A 24,779-nucleotide genomic window follows, 5' to 3' on the forward strand; every position below is an offset into this window, starting at 1 on the left:
CCCTCTCCACAGGGCGGCTCCAAACGACACACACCAGATCGAAAAACTCCGATCCGATCTGGGCCGCTCAAAAACCGTCCTCGCACCACCAAGCAACGTCACCGCCGGCAGTCCGCCTCCCTCTCCTTGTGAGATCGATCCTCGTCTTACCCAAATGCCGCCGAACCGGCTCTGGACTTCCCCGGCGATACCTCCTCGCGTTTTGGATGACGAAGCCGCCACAGAGCCTCCACTCCGACTGAGATTATTCCATTGACCAATACTGCCGGACACTAGGTCCAATCAACCCCGTCCGATGACGCCGCCACGAGGGCGAGCCGCCGGAAGGATCACTCTCTCGCTGGTTGTGCTTTCGGCTCTCTAGGGTTTTCGATTAATCAAAATTGACTTTCATAAGTTTTTTTATTCTTAAATGAGGAGCGATTCTTAAACGAGCTCTCATCTCAAGATTATATGAGAATTTCACTTTTTTTTTTTTTTTTTATTCTTCTAGCTTCTTCGAGTTGCTTCGTAACTAGAGACTTGGTCACGCTAATGACTTCACTAGCCAGTGACTTGATCAGTGACCTGTGTATAATAATGACATGGTCAGTGACATGCAATGTGATTTGGCCAGTAACTTGGTCAGTGACATGTGTATAACAGTGACATGCAATATGACCTGGCCAGTGACTTGGCAAATAACATGTGACTGACAGTGACTTTAACAGTTACGTGATCAGTGACATGGTCATGACTGTGATATGTAACTGACCAAGTAACTGATCATGTAACTGACCAAGTAACTGATCATGTAACTGACCATGTCACTTACAATGTATGTAACTGACCAAGTAATTGAACATGTAACTGATCGTTGACATTGACATGGGCAGTGACTTTGCTAGTGACTTGAGGTTAACAGTGACTTGAACAACGATTGACAGTGACATGTTTATGACTATGACTTGGCCAATGACTTGAGGTTAACAATAATTTGGGTAGTGATCTCACTAACTAGGGACTTGGTTTGGCTTGGCTAAAGATTGACAGTGACTTAGCCACTGACTTGGCCAGAAATTGATACAGACACATGGACAGTAACATATACATTTATGTGGAGATAATGAATGTGTGTCTGTTTAGGTTGTATGCTTTATTAAAATGGAAGTGTTGCTAGTTCAAATACATACTTTATAGGATCATATAATGAAACTGGTCAGTGTGGTCACTGGCCATGTCGCTATACAAGTCATTGGCCAGAGAAGTCACTGGAAAAGGCTAACTCCTTGGCAACGTGTGTTAACCTCATGTCACAGATTATGTAACTGATCATGTAACTTACAATGTATGTAACTAAACATGTAACTTACAATGTATGTAACTGAACATGTAACTAACCATGATCAAAATTACTTTCACAGGTAAATTGGTTCAATTCTTGCTCCTCACCCAGATTCCTCTTGAGGAGATTTCTACTCACCTAGAATTACCTCGAGAGGATTATTCCTCACCCATATTGGTTTTGAGGTGATTTCTCCACACACCCATATTAGCCTTGAGAGGATTTCTTCTCACACATATTCGTCTTTAGGGAATTACTTTACTCCTCACCCAAATTTTCTTTAAGAGGATATCTCCTCACCTAGATTTCCCTTGAGGAGATTACTCCTCACCCATATTAGCTTTGAGAGGATTTATTCTCACACAAATTAGCCTTTAGGGAATTACTTTACTCTTCACCCAAATTTTCTTTAAGGGGATATCTCCTCACCCAGATTTCCCTTGAGGAGATTACTCCTCACCCATATTAGCCTTGAGAGGATTTCTTCTCACACAGATTAGCCTTTAGGGAATTATTTTACTCCTCACTCAAATTTTCCTTGAGGCCGGGGATATCTCATCATCTAGATTTTCTTAAGGAGATTACTCCTCACTCATATTGGTCTTGAGGGGATATCTCCTCATCCAGATTTCCCTTGAGGAGATTACTATGAATATATGCAATATGACTTGGCCAGTAACTTGATCAGTGACAAGTGTATAACAGTGACATGGTCAATGATGCAATGTGACTTGGCCAGTGACTTGTATTACAGTGAAATGCAATGTGACCTAACCAGTGACATGAATATAACAGTAACTTGACAAGTGATATGCAATTGCCAATGACATGTTCAGTGACTTGTCTACTGACTTGTGATCAACCTTGGACATGGTCAGTGACATTGACTTGTTGAATTCAAAAGATTCCAAAAATTAGAATGTGCTGTAAAAGATCTATAAAAGTAATGTTTTATTAAGGAAAACTAAACATAACAGTGACATCATAAAAATATACAAAAAGCTAATTTATTTAATAAACTGGAGTTTACAATTCACCAGTGACTTGCATCCTAAGTCCTAGGCAAATTTCTAAAACTCTAAATCTGCAGAGATCCAATTGTACCTATGTTCCGCAAATATCTTGATTATATGAGCTTTATATTGCAAAATATCCTTGCTGAGTTTCTTCTGAATCCCCTCCTCTTTTGAAAGTTTCTCCATATAGTTCACCTCTGTCTTGGAAAAATCAAGTGCCGGTTGTGATATTTCAAGCCATTCCTTTCGAACAATGGACACATACCTAGAAGTGTTGTAGAAGAAGAACAACATAGAGTTTGAGCAACAGAGTTTTACAGTAGTTCAAATGCAAGCAAGCATCCTAAATTTGCTAAAAGGAAATGCAGCTACAGTACCGTTGAGGATTGAAATTGTCAACTCCAAGGTCCTCATCCTGTAGAAGAATGCGACTATATTGATAAACTATATCAGGATGTAAGAAACGCTTTGCGAACCACCTAGGCATCAAGAAAGCTATCACTCAGAAACGCATCTAAAATAAGCCAACTTCTAATACAAATGAAATGATTGAAGGCATGAAGATAAGTCATGTGTACCATTTTGTTTGATTGACTGCAGACACATAAATGACAAGATCATTCCATTAAAATTGCTTCCCCTCATCAACGTTACCATCATAATGAAAAAGCATCACAACAAAACCACTTGACAAAAACTGCATTATGGTGTATAAGATCAAACACAAAGCCAATTCAATAGAATGTCAATGCAATATAATCTATTAAATATCACATTCCAACTATGAAAAAGGCATGAAACATCAAATATCATAATTATAAACATTTCAAATCAGCAACAGTAGTTCATTAGTTCAAGAACCTGGAAACTTTGAAACGTTCTTTATGAGTTTTCATGCCAAATCCAATGAGTCTAGAAGAAAAACGTACAAACAACTCATAAACACAAACCATATGATCCTATGCGCAAATGACACCTCATTTACAACTAGATTTCTGAAAGAACTACTCAAATCAATACAGGACCTAGTATACCATTCAATTACAAACTTAAAATAAGTGCAAGCAGAAGAAATTCAAATTAACATTTAGATCACATTAAAGGAGTCTTCACCTCATTAAGAATCTACTCTCTAAGCATGCTGCGCTTCACCCCAGTAAAGTCCCTTCAATTCCTTTTTAGCGCGCCGTGCCTCATGTCTTTCCTTCTTGATAGCCGCCTCACTCAGATATATATTCAAGTTATCATCAAAGAACCAATAGAAATTTACCAACACAACTACAAAACAGAAATTACAATTCCTGGAATTATCAAATGCCAAAATCAGTAGCTATGAGATATATGAATACAAGTTATATGCTCCAAGTTTGAATAATTACTTCATTTCTACAACTTCATCGAGTGCTAGCAGCTATAGATAATACCTACTAAAAGCATTTGGGAAAAATAGACCAAATCTAAAAGCACTAAACTAATATCATTATGCAATGTAAGAAATCCATGCTGTCGTTGCCATATAAAGCAAGGCCTATTTTGGGTCACAAGCTTCACCAAAAATAGAAAGCCAGAAAGCCTAGCCTCGATCTTCTATACAAAGCGTAGGGTATAGCTTCATAAGCTTTAGATGATAAAGTCATGAAGTGCCTCATAATTAAAGCTGGGCAGTAATTTATGATTATCTCTATAGAAAAAGCCAAACTTTACAGAGAGACATAATAATCAAATAAACAACATGCATGTTCAGAATGCAGCCAAGAAGTGAAAAAGAAGGGCTAGTATTTAGAATTAGAAGCAAACTGAATTGGATAGATTGATTGATTGGTGATGAAGGAGAGTAGTGACCTGGCGGGATTTTGCAGTAATCGAAGTCGGTCCACGACGTCTTGTTGAAGAGCTTGTGGGACGGCCAACTAGGGTTGGGGAACATGGCCGAGATAGAGGAACTGAGGAAGTGAGTAGAAAATGCATCAATATCATACCCAGTGATATTGAATATAGCAATGCGAAGCAGGTTCCTCGTCTAACATTCAGTCATTCACAGCAAATACTATAGTATTCAGACTCCAAATTCACATAACTATTGCTACTTTCCTCATCTCAATCATACAAACTAAACGCCTAGCAATCAATCATGATAATCCAGGGTGTCTTCAACCACAATTCAATTGAATTAGCAATCACTCAACTACGAATAACAACTAAGATTTCCATGACCAAGATCTACATGCGAGAGATCGTTACTTACCAGAAGAAGCCCTCTAACCAAAACGGTTTGCTTCTGAACCGGCATGATCTTCATGATTCTCTCAGGCCCAGCACCGCGGCGCCTACCGCCGCGACCACAGTCACCTCCGAACCTGTGGCAGAAGCCTCCACGCTCAACATCGGCGCCGCCTCCTCTTTCAACCATGAAGTCGAGGAAGACGCCAGCTTGGATGGAACATACGACGTCGTTTACCGAGCAGGATGGAGTTGTTGCCTCTCGGAACTTCCATCTAGCTCCGCCATTGTTTGCCACGGCCGCTGTCGTTGTCGTCGACGAAGGTCTCAAGGAAGAAGAAACCATGGATTTCGGAGCTTCACGAACGAACAAATAATCCAGATGCAGAGAATTTGAGAGAGAGAGAGAGATTTTGGTAGGGGTCGAGTGTTCGAATGGACAAGGGTTAGATGAGCTCCAGTAACGGGAGGGAGGGAGACTGAGAGCTGCCAGTGCCAGTTTTCGTAATTGTTGTTATTTTTAGTGTTAGATTGATAAGGAGTGACCTAAAGTATCATGAGGACATTTGTGTTATCTGAATTATCATAACACACTTTAAAATGACCTCTTTTATCATTGTCCCTTAGTTTTTTTATTAGTACAAATTAAATGAGATTTTTTTTTTTTGGAAATAGAATTTGGTTAAATAAGTAAATTTAATAATTGAAATTAAAATGCAGGGTGTAATGAGCAATTAGGGTGAACAAATAAAATGATAGGGCAGCAATAGCCTATGCATAAATAAATATATAAATAAACTTCTTGTGGATTATTTGTTTGTTTTTTCTTTTTTTTTTTTTTTTTTTTTTTGAAAAGGGTTTGGAACCCAGCCTAGCTGGGAGGCTCAGCCCCACGCCCGGTTCCATTTATTTTATTAAAAGTAGAATTTTGCATCGGGGGGGACATAAAACCTGAACCCCGAGCTACAGAAAAACAGTGACAATAATCCTCGTAGAGAACATCCTGAATAATAGCAGGAGTCTCATCTAACCAAACATCATCAATAACAACAACACTAGCAAGGTGTGCAAGTCTATCTGCAACACCATTTGCTTCCCGGTAGGTATGTAGAATTCTAACTGATTGAAAAGAAGAAAAGTATTCTTTACAATCATCTAAAATTCTACTTACCTCCGACAGATTCTCCTCCTCACTTTTAAGAGAAGTAATCAGAGTGGTCGAATCGCTCTCAATATCTATGTCCGCCCAACCTTGGTGAATACCAAGAAGAAGACCAGCTCTACACGCCTCTGCCTCCATACTAAGGGCTGAGTGTGCATGTAAAAAAGGTCTAGCCATGGCCGCGATCCCCCTACCCTCATGATCTCTGACAACTACACCAATACCTCCACAACCATCGTTCACACGGAAAGCTCCATTAATGTTGATTTTCAGTCTGCCGCTAGGTGGGTTCTGCCACTTAGTTAAAGGCCTTTTTCCTTGTTTTCCAGCTCTACAGTTAACCCTCTGATACTCCTCTAACTGTCTGCTACACCATTGAATCATCCACAAAGGCCGACAAGCACCATCATTCCAAACCAGGTTGTTTGTTTTTTCTTAATTTGGTGGAATTTGTGATGAGTTTCAGCGTGAGTTGAATCGAATACGACCTGAAATAGAATATTAGACAAGAGTTCATAAATAATATGACTTGCAGAAAATGAATGAATTGTTGTCGAATTATTTTTTCAATATGCATTATATGAATAACACGATTTGATGCGAAAAAGTGTTTGCACTCATTGTCCATATAATGGACATCAATGTCTGCTCTCTACACTATCATTACTGTATTTGGTCAATTGATTAGAGAGAAACTTGAACCAAGCATATTGCAAAATTTCCAACCTGAATTTAGACATTGTGTTTGATATGACATATATACAGGCCCTTGGAGAAATTTCCAAAGACTTTCCAAATGCTTAGCACCGAATTTGGGTGATATTTATCTGATCACAAAAACAAGTAATTTCCTAAAGAAAAGATCACAAAGTCTAGTTAAGACAAGGAAATCACAGTATAAATTTCAAAAATAATAGAAACGTGCATAACAAGATCAAACAGACTTAGTTAACGTATTTTTTTTTCTTCGCCAAAATGATGTAAATTGATATTAAGATCAAGAATGAATACATGAGATCGGATATCTAAGTACACAAAATCTAGGGCGAAAGTCAGAACATAAACAAATACCTATTGATTAGACCGACTACCTGCAACAATTGCAAATAAATGCTTATAAACCAGCAAAAAAGAAGTGAAAAAATGTCTTCATTTCTTCTCCAACCTAGACTAAAGGTGGACTTATTAAAACCTTTGTTGGGGTAAGATCTAGTTGGACAAAATCCGAATAGAGCAAACAGCATGAAAACCAAGATTACAATGCAAAATCAAGTCTGTAAGGACTAAGGACATACATCAAAGGAACAGTGATCAACTTGTCTTCAAATTGAAAGCTTATATGGAATAAAGCCTGAATTCTGCAACAACCTCACAATCTGAACCACAGACTACAACCACACGATCAATCTTTAGAACCACCGGAACAAGCATTGAAATTGATTAACTCCGAGTTTATTTGCAAGAGATGTGAAGACAATTGTGTAGGAGAACACGCAACTATTGTCCCAAGACTTTGTGGGCTGTACTCCATACCACTTGATCAAATTTGGTTCTACATCATCTTCTACTATTCCTAGTTCTTTTTCCAAGACTGCATATGTTGGGAAAACTATAAAAAATTTACTTTGGCATCAAAGACTTGGTACTAATGAAGTAGTCAAAAGTATGTTGAATAAGTGCCAGCTTTCTGGTGACACTACTGCTGATTCTAAACTTTGTGAAGCATGCTTGCTTGGTAAATTTCACAAGCTTCCTTTCCCAGTTTCTCAAACAAGAAGTGAAGTACCTTTTAATATATTACATTATGATGTTTGGGGCCCTGCTCCTCATTTGTCCTTAGATGGCTTTAAGTACTTTGTATTTTTCATCGATGATTGTACTAGGTATACTTGGATGTTTCCAATGAAAAATAAATCGGAAGTATTTCCTTACTTTCAGTCTCTTTGTGCCTTTGTCAAAACTCATTTTTCCACAAACATTAAAACCCTGCGTAGTGATGGGGGAGGTGAATACACTAGCTCAGTGTTTCAGACCTTCTTGAATGCTAATGGGATTCTTCATCAGTTCTCATGTCCCTATACACCAGAGCACAATGGTATATCAGAGAGAAAGAATAGACATATAAGGGAAACAGCTGTAACCCTTTTGCAAACTGCTTCTCTCCCTTCACCTTTTTGGTATCATGCATGTGCTCTTGCTACATACCTCATCAACAGAATGCCTACTACTGTCCTACAAATGCTTTCTCCATCTGAAAAATTGTACAATAAGGTTCCCTCAGTTGATTTGTTATGGGTATTTGGATGTGCTTGCTATCCTCTCATGACACCCCATAGGACTGACAAGCTTCAACCCAAAACCGCAAAATGTGTCTTCATTGGCTTTGCAGTTGGGTACAAAGGCTATATTTGCTACAACTGGGTCACAAGAAAGTGTATTATTTCGAGACAAGTCTTCTTCGATGAAACATCCTTTCCTTTCACTGGCTTTCAGTCTTCACATGGGTCAACGCTACAGTAACCTTGTGTACAGCCCTATTCTTCAACTGCTCAGTCCCACACGTAGCCTACTATCCCAGCACCTATATCTTCCACTACATGTCCTAATGCTAGTATTCCTGCACATGCTGCTACTACTTTCATGTCAACCTCTACTCCATGTCCTAATGTTACTATTCATGTATTCCTTCACATGCTCCTACCAATTTCATGTCAACATCTCCTACATGTCCTAATGCTACTATTCATTCACATGCTCCTACTAATTTCACATCAACCTCTACTATGAGCTCTCCCTCTCATGCATTTGACACACACACTGTCATCCACTTTGATGAAACTGAAGGCTCCATTGATATTAGTTCTCAACCCGGCTCTGATACCATAAAAGCTTCAAGATAAGCTTGAGAGAAAACCAGAGAGTACCAGAAAATAGAAACTGAGCTTGTATAAAATGGAACAATTAGTTACAACCAGATTCGGGTTTTGGTATTTATAGTAATTAGCTTGCTGACCTAATTATCACGCTAACTAACAACTCTACCTAACTAATCCATGAGACCAGCAGCCATGTGACACGTGTCAAGATAACACACAATAACAGATAGGTAAGGGCAACTCCAACAATGGAGTCAAAAGCCAAAATGACTAAGGGGCTTTTTTTCACCATCTCCAACCCAAATCAAAAGGGTGTCAAAATGGCTTTTGAGCCATACTTTGAGTCAAAATGACTAAGGAATGAAGGTAGAAAGCCAAAATGGCTTAGGGGAAGAAGGCTGGGCCCCACCATCCACTATTCAAAATGAGCGGCTCTGATTCACTCCTCATGAATTCGATTCAAAATGGAAGGCCAAGATTAATTGATACCAAAAATTAAAAAATAAATATATAATTACTTAATTTCTAATCTGACAGTCAGAAAAATGCGATTAATTAAATTCAACAACTAATAATAGAGTAATGTAGTTTTAAACGAGAAAAACTTAAAAAAATAAAATAAAAATTTCTAAAAAAAAATTAAACGACGATATATTATATAAGATTATTATGTATGATATATAAATTCATATTGTAGTTAAATAATTATCTAAAATAATTAAAATTATGAAATGGCTATGACTTTTGACTAAAGGGGTTGGAGATGCAAAATATGAATGAATAGTAATGACATTAGGGGTGTCAAATTTTCCAAATGACTTTGGCTTTTGACTAAAGGGTTGGAGATGCCCTAAATGGTATATATATGTTATAAGTTAATCATATAATATTATTACTGTAGTAGACTCAGCTCCTCTAATTTCAAGTACTTTCTTTCTTGTTTTTCTATAAATTAAGCACAAAGCGGACTAGCATGTATGCAACCAGTAATATCATCATCCTCAGAATCAGAAGTGATCGAGAGGTATTGTAGTAGTGATGAAGTACCTCATCGTCATCATGCTAGCAATGCTAGTAACTGTAGGCAATCTTTGGGGATTTGATGTGGGGGTTGATGGGGCTGGGGAGTGTGGAAGCAACCCGGAGGTTATGGTATACAAGCTTGCTTCATGTGGACCAGCAGCACAAGATGGGAGCATCGCGGTTTCTCCCAAGTGTTGCTCGTTGGTGAAACGCGTCGACAAACGTTGTCTTTGTGCCATTGTGCTCTCTAAAGAGCTTCAGAGTCGTGGCCTCAACCCAGCAATCGCAGTCACCATACCTAAACGTTGTAAGGATTCCAGACGTCCCAAGGGTTACAAGTGCGGAGGTAACTTAGTTTCCCAATATTCAGATTATATTACGAGTCTCTAGTACTTACGTTGTTCTTGTCTTCTTGATCGATCAGTTTGTCTTTATGATTCTCTCTCTCTATATGCATGCATGCTGCTCACAATTCAAATTTCATGGGGTTGCCTAATTGTTTTACTTATCATTCTGTTTATGCTTTTGCAGCTTATACGGTGCCTTGATCGATTACGAAGACCCAAGACGATGGTCCCATATATAGCTGTGGAATTCTCATGTTGCTTTCACATCATCTAATGTTTAAATATATTAGTCTTCATACGTCAATATTATTACTGGTCTTCATGCATGTACTGTTTTTCAAGATAAAAGCACTACTAAAGTGCTACTTCAATAGTTCAATCCATTATTATTACTGGTCTTCATGCATGTACTGTTTTTCAAGATAAAAGCACTACTAAAGTGCTACTTCAATAGTTCAATCCATTATTATTACTAGAGAAAAATTCAGTCACCGTCCCCAAACTATGCTGCCAAGGCCAATTTGATACCCGAACTCTCAAAAGTATCAATGTGATACCCAAAGACATATTTTGATATCAACGTGATACTTCCGTCAAAAATTCCTAACGGGGCCGTCTGTTTGCTGACGTGGCAAGCACGTGGGTCCAATGTGATATTTTTATCAGGGGTAAAATTGTCTTTCTCTACTAATTAATTAATTAAAAAAACAAAAAAACAAAAAAACAAAAAAACAAAAAAACAAAAAAACAAAAAAAAACAAAACAAATCTCTCTCTCTCTCCCCCTTTCGCAATCTGATCCTCTCTCCTTTCTCTCTCTCCACCATGGCCGCTTCCTCCTACCCAAAAACCCCAAATCTGGTCCTCACACATCATATCTCATACCCATCCGCCTCGAATCCACCAACTACTTTATCTGGTCCTCATCTCATGATCACCATCTTCACCGCCCACGGCCTCTACGGCAACGTCGACGTCACCATCAAAACCCCCGACAAATTCGCCCTCAACGCTGGAGTCGAACCCATCGCGCAGCTCACCTCAGACTTCAAGCTTTGGCGCCGGTACGACGTCGGATTTGCAGACGATTACAAAGGGAGGCGACTTGGTGAATGTGTATGTGGGGAGGATTGATGAGATAAGGACGAAGCTCTCGTCTGGTTTGATTGGGGAGGATTCTAATTTGGCGATAACCGAGAGGGCGACGACGAATTTGAGGGCGACGACGAGCCAATTGACTGTGAGCGTGGTTCTGTGGTGGAGGTGAAGTCTAAGGTAGGTGGTGGAGGCCAAATCGTTAATGGGTCCGACCCAATTGATTGTGGGCTTGGTAGTGTGGTGAACGTGAAGTCTGAAGTTTCAGAAAATTTGAGGAGTTCTATTGAAGAAGAGTTGGGGAAGGTTAGTTTGGTTGGAGGGAATGAAGAAAGTTTGGTTCTTGATAGTGGGAATGAAGTGAGTGAGGATTTGGAGACCAAAATCGAAGGTGTGGAGGGTGTGAAGAGCAAAATGGAGAGTGGGATTGAGAGCGAAAGTTCGGAGTCGGAGAGTGAGAGTGAGAGTGAGAGTTCATCAGCAGCATCATCTTCTTTGAGTAGTAGCTCTAGTGATGAGGAGGAGGAGGATGAGAGAGAGAGTGATGATATGGATGAGGAGAAGGATGGAGAAGGGAATGTGAAGGCGGAGGCGGAGAAGGGAATGTGAAGGCGGAGGCGGAGAAGGAGGGCAATGAGGAGGCTTGTGAACTTGAAGAAGGTGAGATAAGTGGTGCAGAGCAGATAGGTAATGGAAGTGGTGATGAGGAGATTGACCGTGAAAGTTTTCAGGTGGGATTCCAATTTTGGGAGTGGAGATGGGAGATTGAAATTTTGGATTAGAAGTTGAATTGTTTGTTCTTGTTTTCTCAATTTGAATTGGATTACAAGTTGTCAAATTGTTGCATTTGTATGTAATGTGAGATTCTTGATGTTGGGGGCGGTAACTGTGGTCGGGGCTGAGCTCACGTTCGAGACCGAAATCGGAATTCATTTTGGGGTGAGTGGTTGGTGGCTGGTGGCTGGTGGCGGAGCTTGCTTCGGAGGTTGCGGTAGTTTAGTTAGAACAGAAGAAGAAGAAGAAGAAGAAGAAATGAAAAGAAAAATAAAAATAAAAATGAATTAACAAAAACAAAAGGGTAAGTTGGTCATTTAACTTCTTTTTTTGTCTCCACGTGCTTGCCACGCCATCAAATAACGGAGCCGTTAGGAATTTTTGACGGAAGTATCACGTTGATATCAAAATATGTCTTTGGGTATCACATTGATACTTTTGAGAGTTCGGATATCAAATTGGCCTTGGCAGCATAGTTTGGGGACGGTGATTGAACTTTCTCTTATTACTACTGTGTTTCAAGATAAAAGCACTACTAAAGTGCTACTTCAATAGTTCAATCCATTATTATTACTGGTCTTCATGCACGTACTGTACGCAATTAAATTAGTTGTTTCAAGATAAAAGCACTACTAAAATTTCCTGGGAATACCCAAGTCAACTCTATTGCAACTGGACCATTAATATTACCCAATAAAAAAATAATTAAACTGAAAAATATATATCAATACCCAAATTGACATAAATGGATACAACGATACGCAAGAAGTTTCTAGCTAAGACAAACAATATGAAATGCGGATTGTAAATAGAACAGTACAAATGAGATTCAACTAACTGACTCCCTAGAACTATCATACAGACGATCACAGAAGAGATGTAGTGGAGTTGATCACATGGGAACAAGAGGCAAGAAAAGATAACAACTCATTTCAGCTTGAAGCACCAACAATGATGAGAAACACCCCGTCTTTGGTAGATTTAGACGTCCCCTTATTTATATCAATGGTTTTGCTGATCGAGCTGCGGCTTTCGTTTCTCAGAATTGGAGCTAAAAACCATACATGATTTCTTTCAGAATTCCGTAAATACTAGTTTTAAGCCTTCAAGACCCAAGAATTTCTTTAACCTTCTGTATATATTAAGAAATTCCACACCCAAGAAAGGTATTTCTTCGCGTTTCTTCTATGAAGGATACTGGGATAAGGACTGGATTATGATGATCGTGATGATTTCATTTTCTTCTAATAAAATTGCAACGAAAAATGGCTGACTGGATTGGACCAAGTTCTTCGAGAAAAGGGCTTAAATTGTTGTCTACATTATTTCTCCACGTTCTGACAACTTTGCCCTTTCAATTTTGTGCCACGTATGCTTTTTAGCATAAGAACGGAGGAAAGTACAAAAATGGCCCAAGATACAATAGTTTATTATAAAAGTCCATGCTAGACTAGTAGACTTTTCAATAGTTAATGTACTATTTGAAAATTTTAATTTTTTTTTTAGTTTTTTTTTTCATACTAGTCAGATTCAAGCCTGTGATCGACATCCACAATAATAATTTTTATCAATAATCAGCATGTCATAGCTCACCGGTCTTTACTCTTTAAAAAAAAAAAAAAAAAGTTGGATGGGATGTTGGGATAAAAAATTGTAGGATAGAGAGGAGCTTCTTCCTTGCTCACTAGTGAATTTTAATAACTTTTTTTTTCCCCTCTTTTTAGTTGTTTCTTGTTGAAAACATACAAGTGTTTATTTAATGTTGTACATTTTTTCTTTTGAAGGAGTTTGAAACCTAGCCTACTTGGAAGGCGCAACCCCATGCCCAAAATCATTTATTAAATCAGAACTACGTAACCGGAAATGGGACATAAAACCTGAACCCGTGCTACAATAAAACAGTTACAATAATCCTCGTAAAGGACATACTGAATAATAGCAGGAGTCTCATCTAACCGAACATCATCTAAAACAAACAAACTAGCAAGGTGAGCAAGTCTATCAGCTACACCATTTGCTTCACGGTAAATATGCCGAATTGTAAAAGATTGAAAGGCATATACATAATCCTTTACAATCATCTAAAACCCGGCTTACCTCCGAGAAATTCTATTCCTTACTCTGAAGTGCAATAATCAACAGGGCAAAGTCACTTTCAATATCTACTTACAACCAATCTTGGTGAATACCAAGCAGAATACCAGCTCTACACACCTCAGCTTTCAAAGGGCGTAGAGTTTATCTAAAGGGTGAGTAGAGTTTCTTTTTTAAAAGAAGCGAAAATTTCATTAATGTTGTAATATTACAAAAAAAAACCGTCATACTTGGCTCGACAAAAGTGAATTCTCCGTATAGAATATTGCAGTTGCATAAGCTTAACACCTAAGGCTCCCATAAACATTATAGACAATACAGAACATCAAATAAAAATTAATCTCCATACTCAAATTTAAACCGTTTAGTAACCAAAATGATAATCCAAAGGGCGAGTACGTAGAGGTTCTGAATGATCATCTTGCTTATTTATGAAAAACAAAAATGAAAACGCCCATAGAGGAGGAGAAAGGAGCGGGGTAACATCCTTACTCCTCCAAAAGGCACAACTCTTTTTTTTTCTTTTTTATTTGTCAGAACATACAACTCAAGTCCACTAGACCACATACTCACAAAAAAAAAAAAAAAAAAAAATTCCACTAGGCCAAAATAGAAACAAAGTACATCAAATGTTACACATTACAAGATAGAAAAAGGAAAATCATAACATAGCTAAGTTTAACACTAATTTACTTATTTTTTTTCTTTCAATTAAATTTTCCTCTTGAAATTGGCTATTTTCAATGCAACTGCCACCGCTACCTTGTCTTGTATCCTATCAAAAAATTGAAAGTAGGCATACCTCCATGACTTCTTTATGAGTAATGTGCCACAAACACCCCAAAAGCCTACAACAAAGCCGAGCACTGCGCTGATGTAGAAACCAAGCTTTTTATCATCTTCATGTCTTTTCCCACGAGGAAAAGTGGGTTGTGGAGGTGTGTTATCTCCTGGGCACTTGTTTAAAAGGGGAAACCCACAAAGTGATGGATTGCCTCCATAAATATTGGTCGAATCATCAAGTGCTTGAAGTTGGTTGCCCAAAGGAATTCTTCCGCTCAATTCGTTGTAAGACAAATTCAAGTGAGACAAAAAGGTTAAAGATGAAATACTCTGAGGAATTCGTCCCGAAAGGTGGTTGCCTGAGAGATCAAGGAATTCGAGCGACCGCAAGTTTCCAATTTTTGAGGGAATATTTCCACTTAGATGATTCATCGACAAGTTCAAGATAACCAATGCGAAGAGACTGCAGATTTTTTCAGGGATTTCACCTTCCAAACTATTTGAGGAAAGATCTATGCTTTTTACCCACCTCAGAGTCTTGTTAAATTGGAATTCTCTTCCTCTGGTCACCATTATTTGTTGTTCATACGCATGATATAAGGCATAAGCATTGAACTTGACATCTACTAGAGCAGTCATATTATTCAAACACGTTGGTATAGTACCTGAGAGGTGGTTATGACCAAGATCTAGGAGGTGAAGTTGGTCAAGATTGCACAATTGCTGGGGAATATGTCCACTTAGAGAATTGGATGGCAGCCGTAAGATAAACACCTTGGATACATTTGTTCCTATCCATGAAGGTAGGTTTCCAGTAAATCTATTACCACCAAGATCAATACTCCTCAGGTTGGTGCTATTTCCCAAGGCCATCGGGATTTCACCATCTAATTTGTTGTTCTTCATCGACAACATAAAAAGTGAACTTGGGATACCCATTGAACTGGGAATATTTCCTGAGAGATGATTGTTTCCAACATCTACAATGTCTATGTCACCCCACGTACTCCATGCTTGAGGAAATTCTCCAGAAATGTTGTTGCTTCTTAGAGAAAAGACTAACAACTTCTGCATGTTGCAAACAGAGGATGGAATCGTGCCATTCAAATAATTTTCATAGAGATGCAGTTCTCGCAATTTTGGAAAATGTTGGTCAAGAGTTAACGGAATTGGCCCGTAAAATGAATTGCTAGCAAGATTTAGTTTGGAAGCCTCCTTACACAACCAAAGCGGGAGTGAGCCGTGGAATTGATTATGGCTCAAATCTAGAGTCACTAAATTTGGAACTATCAATTGGACTGGAAGCTTTCCACGAATTTTGTTGAAAGATAAATCCAAAAATTGGAGTTGGGAAGATATTTTCACGAACCATTCGTCTGGTATGGAATCCGAGATGCCTGTATTGCTTAGAGCGACATATACTAGTTCAGTTTGAGATAGAAGCCATAGTGAAAAGGCAGGACCTACTTGACAGTTCGTCAGGGCAATGGTGTCAAGCTTGAAAGGAGGTACCCACTCATGAGCCACATTGAAAATGATGGGTAGCGGGTAGGGGATACTGATATTGCCCAGCGCAATGTATTTTAACTTTGCGAGATCTATGAAATGGGCTTCAGTTAAAAAGCCTACCAATGAGTTGCCCGACAGGTCTAGATGAACTAGCTCAGAGAGTCGTCCCAAACTTTCTGGGATGGATCCATTCAAATTATTGTCGAATAGGTTAAGGTACTGCAAATGGGGGAGCATACCTAAGGAGGCAGGCAATTCGCCTACCAGCTTATTACTAGACAAGTCTAGTGACTCCAACTTATTATTTGCACAACCTGATAAACCATCCAAAAACTCTGGAATACCCTGATCAAATGCGTTTCCCGCAAGAATTAAGGTCTTTAGGTTGCAGAGATTTCCAAAGAATTTGGGAATTCGACCGTGAAGGTCATTAAGAGATAAATCAAGTTCTTCCAATGATTCCAGGTTAACGAAATCATTAGGAAAGGGACCTCTGAAAGAATTCTTGGCCAAGTGAAGTTCTCTGAGGCTAGTTAGATTAAAGACCCACTTTGGAAATGGAAACTTAAAATCATTGAATGACATATCAAGGATCAAAAGTGATGTGAGGTTCATGGTGCGAAGTGAAGGTGGAAGGCTTTCAATGTTGCATCTAGACAAGTGTAACTCTAGCATGGAAGGAAGCATGTTAACAGCATGTAGCCAACTGGCTCCTGCATTGCTAAGGTTCACTTCAGTCAGACTGAGGTATTTTAGAGAGGAGAGATGAGAAAGCCAATTCAAATTTATGGAAGAAATTTCCAATAAGTAGTTACCACTGAGGTCAAGATAGTTCAAGTTTGATAGGTTACCAAGATGAGGTGGAATCTGTCCCTCAAAAGATGAAGATGAGACATTGAGATACTTCAGACTTTCAAGTTGACCAAAGAAATTAGGAATTTGAAGCCCTTGAAAGCCATTCGAGCTCAAGTCTAAGTAACTCATATATTTCAAGCTAAGCAAAGAAGGATTTATCTTACCCCCCAAAAAGGACTCTTCATAAGCCTCAAACTCCTGGTCTTCAGCATCAATGGATGGAGCTGGACTTGTATTGCGGAGGTCCATCTTTTCAACATGACCAGTGCGGTTGTTGCATGAAATCCCTTTCCATTGACAACAATTTTGACCTTCCCAAGATGATAGCCTACCCGAAGAATCGATAAGATCTGCCTTAAAGATGAGAAGCGCGCTTCTCTCTGTGTCGATGCATTTCACAATTGGAAGGCCATCTCCCAAGCAGAGTTTACTAGTGTTTAGGCATGAAGAGGCTAAAAACAAAAGGAGGAAACAGAAAGCAATATTGAAATGATAGACAGGGTTGGGAAAGTTTGCAGAACTATCCATAATTAAGGTTTGCTTTGTTGTGGATGGCTATTATTGAACACATTTGGTGGAATTTATAGAAGGCTACGAGCAAGTAAAATTCAATATTAAAATATAATTCAATTTGTTCATCACATGTCCACATTCATAGTCCCCGCCTGCTCGGCCCATTTCACAAGTTTGCTAGTCTTTTCAAGTCTATAGCAAAATTGGTTTATTAATAGTTATACATTAGACTAAATTGATGTTTTGGCTTCATGTGGATTTTCACATTTTGCACATCCTATATGGTGGAAAAACTGTGTTATTTGTAATGATGTTTTTTCGTAATAGAGTTATATTTCTGGTATGTCACCAGTATGTCAAAGCAAATGGAGTAGTCATTCGTGCAATCTTTGTTAATTGATGTTTGTTAGAATATATAGATTTTGTGGAGACTTCTGGTATTATTTCACGACGTTTTCTCTATACTTATTGTAATCTGGGGTTCAGACTCTACGTTCCCTCCTTGTATTCTATAGTTTCATTAATCAAGACTTGAGAGTAGTCGCACCATCTCCGATCCCTATTTAAAAAAAAAATGACTGAAAAATATGTGTGAGAAATGGAGGATGGAGGTTGTATAAGTAATAGTGTAATACCACCAAATTCTAATGAAGATGATAATTATTACCACCTAAACAAATACAAAATTGAGCTTCATTATATACAACAGTACAGTTTGATTGCATGATGTTTCATTGTCGTGGATCAGATGAAGTTGTATGGTTGTATAATTGTAGTTATGCGTGCTTGATCAAAGTTGTCCAAGTCAAGTGTGACTTAGTCGATGTATGGAATCTATTGCGAAATTTCTTTGATGTTAATATCCATTTCCATCTCAAAATCACCATCCTAGTAGGAAGTACCCTAGTCAAACCAAAATCATCGTTAAATGTAGCTAACAACCCATTTAATAAGAATCAAATCCTATCCAAAGATGCGAATCGATCTAATTTCCTATAAACGAAAATAAGACTTTCTCGCCTGGTAATATGTAAGTAGGAACACGCCGGGTGATAACTCTCAACACTATCTGAACCTGGCACATAGTTAGGAACTTAGGATGTTACTTGACAAGAAGCTCGAGTATATAAGAACAATATATAAACTGTTTTAAGTTGGCCACTGACTTGATGACTAGAATTTGACTCCAATATATACCTCAGTTTCAACGCAACAAACCCATTTACTGGGAATGAAGAACATGACAATCAACCAGATTGGTCACTATAGTTGTGCGTACGCAGCTCGCTCCCGATATCGATCACCTGAATCAACTAGATTTTCAGTATATCTTATGTTCTTAACTAAATCATGCAAAGTAAATGTAATTTCTTGTTGGAATTGAAGTATATATATGAAAAGTAATATAAAATTTCTGACAATTAATAAGGTCAATGATTCGGTGCATATATTAGCGCCTCACGCGTAATACAACACGGTCATCAAGTTTAGGGTAAATAAATTAAGCTCAAAGTATCGTACCCAAGGTAATAGGGAACCCCACTTGGTTATGGACAACTAAGCACAAATACAAATTATCCTAGCAACAAGTATCTGAAATTGTGATTTTTGATTGTGAGGACTTAAACTAAATATGAGAACCAAAAATAGAAAATTGCTAAAAATAAAAATGCAATGCTAAAGTAATTTGCGAAAAATTCAAGACAAGAGAGTGTTGGGTGCTAGGGAGGTTCCTTCACCCAAATCCTATGTGCCAGAAGCTAATATAATGTAGATGCAAAATTCTTGATTAGGCTGTAGTCATATCCAAGATTGTGCATTCATTTGGTCCATTTACCAAATGAACAGTAGTTCATCAAATATAAACATTACTGTTCATCAAATATAAACATTGCAAACCATCAAATGAGTAATCTAAACACTTTAGGCTCCATGTAGAAGCTGATTGTGTGCCCATCTTTGAATGCATCCTCACCCCAGAAGATTTATAGTTGTTGCCTATATATGTTCGAAATAGTAAGAGATTTAAATCTATTAGTCAGCAGAGGAATCTTTTGCCCTTTTGTTCCAAGGCCTCGCCTAGCAATTGGTAGGCGCACAATCTTCTTCTTTAAAGGTTTTGGTGTAATATCTACTTGAGCACGCAATGGAACAACATCTGGTGGGATAACAAGAGGTGGGGGTCGCAATGCATGCTCTGGCCCGTTTCCATCAGCCCTGTTTTCTCCATTTGTGTCGTTTTCTACATTTGCGCTATTCTCTCCATTTGATCCATTTGTCCCATTTCCATCGGGCTCAAATGAATCCAAAGCCTAAAAATGCACCAAAAGATATTAAAAGGTAAATATTAGTAGAAGGTAATTTCATTACTAAAAAAAGAGCATGAATGATTAAAATTTCATTTATAGTACAAAGGATAATTTGGAAAACAAACTGAACTCCCTAAGTATAGCACCAGAACAGCTAAAAATGCACCGTGTTTATATGTGAATAAGGTAGCATGCAATAACCAGACAACTGAATGGAGGGATAAAACAAAAACTCGGCAATAGCTTTACAGAAGAAATCAAAAGAACAACGGACCAAATAATCTACAAATAAAACATAACTACTTCCTAAAAGCGGAGATACAAAACTGCAGAGCAGGACACTGCCACTAAACACTTACTTGAAAGACAATAACAAATTACAATCATCATAAGAAGCACATTGGAAAGTCAAAGATGCACACTGAAGACACATAAGAAAAGTAGTCAAAGCTTCAATAAGCCACATGCAAGGATGCTATTAATAAAAGAAATTACATACATGCAACAGGAGTACTTAGCTGAGAACAAGAAATAAACTGAGGCATGAAAACTAAATCTTTTCCTTTGCAAATGCATAAGACCAAACCAAGGGACTGAAACTAAAAAGTAAAAACTGACCTTATAAAAAGTCACAAACAATTTTTTGCAAGTTATAAACATAAACAGAAAGTGTTGCAAATAAAGAAAAGGTAAAAACAGGAAAAAAAAAGAAAAAGAAAAAGAAAGAGTTACAAGTTTCAAGGATAACGTTCATTAGAGCACAAAATAAGAAAAATTGAAAAAGTTAAAAGACTTGACCATGGACTTGGAACAATCGCTACGTTTAAAAGTCTAAAAATGTAATCTTTCCATAAAAGTCTAAAAATGGAATTGAAAATTTAAGCACAAGAACAGAACCCCAAAAAATACAAAACAAGCACACGCATTTCCATGAAAACCTATAAATGCTAAGAATATGGCAAAAAAAAAAAACTATCTTAAAAGCACAAGAAAACCGCTTCCTAAAAACCCAGCCGTGTCGCTTCCACAAACCCTGCAAAACAAACAGAGATCGATCATAAGCGCAAGACATACCCCAAAACCAATCCAAAGCGGAACTGCACTGCATCTATGAAGACCAAGAAAACCTCTTTCAAATCTAAAACAGTTATACGAAAAATAATCAAAAGGGTTTGATTTCCAAGTCGAAAAAACACGAACTGAAACCAGAAAAATTGCTGGAAATACCCAAAATCCTACAAACATACTCATAAGCATTCTAAGAGTAACAATAAGCTGCAAGCTTGAGACAGTTTCAGAAAACTTGCAGTTTTGGATGCCTTAACGATCACCAATTTGGCTGAAAATTTGCAGAAGTGATCTATACATTAGGACCTAAAAACTGAACGGTTAAGATGTGAAAATATGATCTAAAAGTTGGTCTAATGCCTATCCCTATAAAAGACCAAAAAAAGGGATCCCTTAGTGGAAGCCTTCTATATATATATATGTGTGTGTGTGTGTGAAATGAAGTCACATTTGCCTTAATAAATGTGAAATGAAGTCGGTCTGCATCCTCCCCACCATGGTTCAAATCCCATTCCTGCTTCACTGCTTTTTTCCTAGTCTTTTCAATCACTCAAGTGACTCGCTTTAGTTTTAATTTTATTTATTTATTTTGTTTAATTATTTTTTTCAAATACTTATGTTAATTTTTCTTAGACCCCGTGGCCCAGCCCACCTTTTTTTGACCTTTTCCTTTTTTCATACTTCTTTTTTCCTAGTCTTTTGAATCACTTAAGTGACTCGCTTCACCTTTTAATTTTAATTATTTATTTTCTTTAATTATTGCTTCACCTTTTAATTTTATTTAATTATTTTTTTCAATTACTTTTGTTAATTTTTCTTCGACCCCGTGGCCCAGTCCACCTTTTTTTTTTCCTTTTCCTTTTTTCATACTACTTTTTTCCTTTTTCCTTTTTCCTTTTTTCATACTGCTTTTTTCCTTTTCCTTTTTTCATACTGCTACATTGTAATTCTTCAAAACAATTAGTCAAGTCAATGCGACTTAAGGTTTATCCTTTTCCTTTTTTCATATTGCTTTTTTCCTTTTTCCTTTTTCCTTTTTTCATACTGCTTTTTTCCTTTTCGTTTTTTTCATACTGCTTTTTACTTATATTCAAAATACATGATTTTGTACTGTTACTTGGTGCGAAAAAGAAAAAAAATTATATATATATGGGAGACCACATTGTAATTCTTCAAAACAATTAGTCAAGTCAATGCGACTTAAGTTTTTTCCTTTTCCTTTTTTCATACTGCTTTTTTCCTTTTTCCTTTTCTCATACTCCTTTTTTCCTTTTCCTTTTTTCATACTGCTTTTTACTTTTTGAATATGATTTTATACTGTTACTTGGTGCGAAAAAGAAAAAAAAAATAAAAAAAAAAAATATATATATATATATATGGGAGGCCACATTGTAATTCTTCAAAACAATTAGTCAAGTCAATGCGACTTAAGTACCATGCTAGAATGACATAACCAAGTATTGTATCGAAACAATTGGTCAAGTCAATACTACTGAAGTATTATGTTGAATATGTTGCAAAATATTTTTTGATGTTGAAATATCGATTGAATCTCTAGCGTTTGATACTGCCATCATGTCCAAGTCCAAACACTCCACCGGAAATTTCTATCGGCTTCACGAGTATCACCCTGGTGAATTGATATTTAATTTCTTCACCTTTTAATTTTAATTATTTATTTTCTTTAATTATTGCTTCACCTTTTAATTTTATTTATGTTGTAGAGAAACTGAATTTGGGAGGAATTTGCTGTGTATACTCATTGATAATAGGAGCCTCTTTATATAGAGGATTACAATGCATAGAATCTCAATCATACAAGGAAAGTAATTCTACATTGATTAGGATTCTAGATCCTTCTAATTAAATACTATTACCACTAGGTCAAGTAACCTAGAGTTTGGGCAAAACACAAATTAGGTTTTCCTTGAACACTCCCCCTTGTGTTGCCCAAACGCGGTGCTTCTCTCGTTGCCTCGTTAAAAACCTTGCCGAGTAACAAAAACCCAGTGGGACAAAAATAACCTCGGTCGAAGGGGAAAAAGAGCACAACACACCCTTCACGTTTCGAGACCATACATGTAGACATCTCCCCCTGATGTCTGCATCTCCCCCTGATGACAACGGTCATGGGAGTTCGGATAACTTCCGTAAATGATGCTACCAACATGTTTCTCGAAAGTGGAATTTAGGCAATGACTTAGTGAGCAAGTCTGCCACACTGTCCTCAGATCGAACCTAGTTCATTTTGATCTTGAGGAGAGTCTGTTGTTGCTGATTAAGCTTGGTGTTGTCGCTTTGATGTAGCATTGCTTCATTTGTTCAAAACAAGCTGCATTATCCTAAATGCTTGTAGGCTCATCTATGGTAGACTTCAAACCACAATTGTTCAAACATGCGTAATTATGGATCCAATCCATATACATTCACGAATCTCTTCGTGAAGAGCAACAGTCTCTGCATGGTCCGAAGATATAGCGACTAGGGTCTATTATGTAGACCTCCAAGATATCGCAGTCTTTACCCATGGTGAACACTTAACCAATTTGGGAATGACCTTTGTGTGGGTCAGAGAGATACCCAACATCAGCAAAACCTTCCAAAATGCTAACTTCGTTTTGGGATGGGGAGAGGGGACGATGCCGGTGTTGGCAGTGTTCCTGGTATGTGATGGGTCCGAATCCATCATCTCTCTGTAGGGATAAAGCATGCCCATATCAATCGTACATCTCAAGTCCGAAAGATACCTTTTACACCAATCCAATGGCATCGCGTTGGCGCACAGCTATACCTTAGCTAACAAGTTCACAACATATGAGATGTCTGGTCTTGTGCATTGGGATAAGTACAATAATGCGCCAATTGTACTAAGTAAGGCACTTCTGCCTCTAGCACATCTTCGTCATCATCCTTTCGACGAAGATGATCCTTTTCAGGATCAAGACTACGGACGATCATGGGGGTGCTTGAAGGTTTGACCTTGTCAAAATGCCTAAGCATCTATCAACACGATGCTCAAGTTCCAAACCGAGACATAATCGTGTTCTCCCAAAATCCTTCATCTCAAACTCGGATTTCTAGTGTTCAGCGGTTTCCCTTAACTCTTTAAGGGCTTCTAATGAAGATCATGTCCAACATGAACCGCGATAGAATCTGAAACTTGTTATGGAAACGCGTGGGCATATCCCTTCCCAATCAAGTAGTCACTTTAGTGAGCGTTTCAACCTCTTCGTAAACGCGCTCCGTGGTCTAGAGCCACTTGACTTGGGTAAATGAATTTCACCATGAACCTTCATGTATATTCCGTATCTAGATCCCAATAGAGATACGTAGTGACCACATTTGTAAGCTGCATGTTCAGTTATTCGGAAACTACCAAACTGACAAGGTAGTGGAGTGCAATGACATCCAGTACGAGAGAATATGTCTCATCGTAGTCGATTCCAGGGCGTTTTATGAGAAGCCTTGCGCCATAAGGCGAGATTGCCATCTCTTTTTCTCATCACGCTTTCTAACGAAGACCCATTAGTCAACAGGTTTTATGTCAGGAGGTGTTGGCATCACTAGCTCAGAAAACCTTCCTCTTCGTTAGAGAATCCATCTTAACCTGGATCGCATCTTTCCATTTAGGCCAAATCTCTCTACGTTGGCATTCATTCATCAACGGAGCGTGGTTCAATATCATCAGACTCAACAAACTCATGCGCAACGAAATGCGCAACAACATCATCAATTATGATGGAGTTTCTATCCCACATCTCATGTACACTAGTGTAAGTTTCATAGAGCTCTATATTCTCAGGAATAGGTTC

General features: G+C 38.0%; 4 protein-coding genes and 1 long non-coding RNA gene across 5 annotated transcripts; 2 read left to right on the forward strand and 3 right to left on the reverse strand.

Annotated features, from left to right (window-relative positions):
- Positions 1–2,259: 2,259 nt before the first annotated feature.
- LOC133729970 (uncharacterized) lies at positions 2,260–3,640 on the reverse strand. Its single transcript, XR_009856566.1, has 4 exons — positions 3,454–3,640; positions 2,919–3,037; positions 2,718–2,819; positions 2,260–2,605 (listed from the first exon to the last, which is right to left on the reverse strand). It is a non-coding gene; the product is annotated as an uncharacterized LOC133729970 (long non-coding RNA).
- A 65-nt stretch (positions 3,641–3,705) lies between these two features.
- Positions 3,706–5,015, reverse strand: LOC133729859 (uncharacterized). Its single transcript, XM_062157465.1, has 2 exons — positions 4,586–5,015; positions 3,706–4,283 (listed from the first exon to the last, which is right to left on the reverse strand). The coding sequence occupies exons 1-2, from the start codon at positions 4,904–4,906 to the stop codon at positions 4,251–4,253; spliced, it is 354 nt and encodes a 117-aa protein (XP_062013449.1). The 5' UTR covers positions 4,907–5,015; the 3' UTR covers positions 3,706–4,250.
- A 4,526-nt stretch (positions 5,016–9,541) lies between these two features.
- On the forward strand, positions 9,542–10,440 carry LOC133732914 (putative lipid-transfer protein DIR1). Its single transcript, XM_062160527.1, has 2 exons — positions 9,542–9,967; positions 10,153–10,440. The coding sequence occupies exons 1-2, from the start codon at positions 9,637–9,639 to the stop codon at positions 10,167–10,169; spliced, it is 348 nt and encodes a 115-aa protein (XP_062016511.1). The 5' UTR covers positions 9,542–9,636; the 3' UTR covers positions 10,170–10,440.
- A 352-nt stretch (positions 10,441–10,792) lies between these two features.
- LOC133731133 (uncharacterized) lies at positions 10,793–11,671 on the forward strand. Its single transcript, XM_062158581.1, has 2 exons — positions 10,793–11,083; positions 11,168–11,671. The coding sequence occupies exons 1-2, from the start codon at positions 10,793–10,795 to the stop codon at positions 11,669–11,671; spliced, it is 795 nt and encodes a 264-aa protein (XP_062014565.1).
- Positions 11,672–14,510: 2,839 nt separating this feature from the next.
- LOC133728774 (receptor-like protein EIX2) lies at positions 14,511–17,665 on the reverse strand. The gene has a single exon (XM_062156211.1). The coding sequence runs from the start codon at positions 17,603–17,605 to the stop codon at positions 14,642–14,644; it is 2,964 nt and encodes a 987-aa protein (XP_062012195.1). The 5' UTR covers positions 17,606–17,665; the 3' UTR covers positions 14,511–14,641.
- Positions 17,666–24,779: the final 7,114 nt, after the last annotated feature.

Source organism: Rosa rugosa, chromosome 2, assembly GCF_958449725.1.
Source record: "Rosa rugosa chromosome 2, drRosRugo1.1, whole genome shotgun sequence".
NCBI lineage: Eukaryota > Viridiplantae > Streptophyta > Magnoliopsida > Rosales > Rosaceae > Rosa > Rosa rugosa.

Excerpts from the sequence above, each read along its gene's own strand:
- LOC133729859 (XM_062157465.1), bottom strand. The coding sequence starts at position 4,906 with ATGGTTTCTTCTTCCTTGAGACCTTCGTCGACGACAACGACAGCGGCC. Across the intron at positions 4,284-4,585 it reads TGGTTAGAGGGCTTCTTCTG|TTCCTCTATCTCGGCCATGT; the intron begins GTAAGTAACGAT and ends TCACTTCCTCAG.
- LOC133732914 (XM_062160527.1), top strand. The coding sequence starts at position 9,637 with ATGAAGTACCTCATCGTCATCATGCTAGCAATGCTAGTAACTGTAGGC.
- LOC133731133 (XM_062158581.1), top strand. The coding sequence starts at position 10,793 with ATGGCCGCTTCCTCCTACCCAAAAACCCCAAATCTGGTCCTCACACAT. Across the intron at positions 11,084-11,167 it reads GGAGGCGACTTGGTGAATGT|GGCGACGACGAATTTGAGGG; the intron begins GTATGTGGGGAG and ends GATAACCGAGAG.
- LOC133728774 (XM_062156211.1), bottom strand. The coding sequence starts at position 17,605 with ATGGATAGTTCTGCAAACTTTCCCAACCCTGTCTATCATTTCAATATT.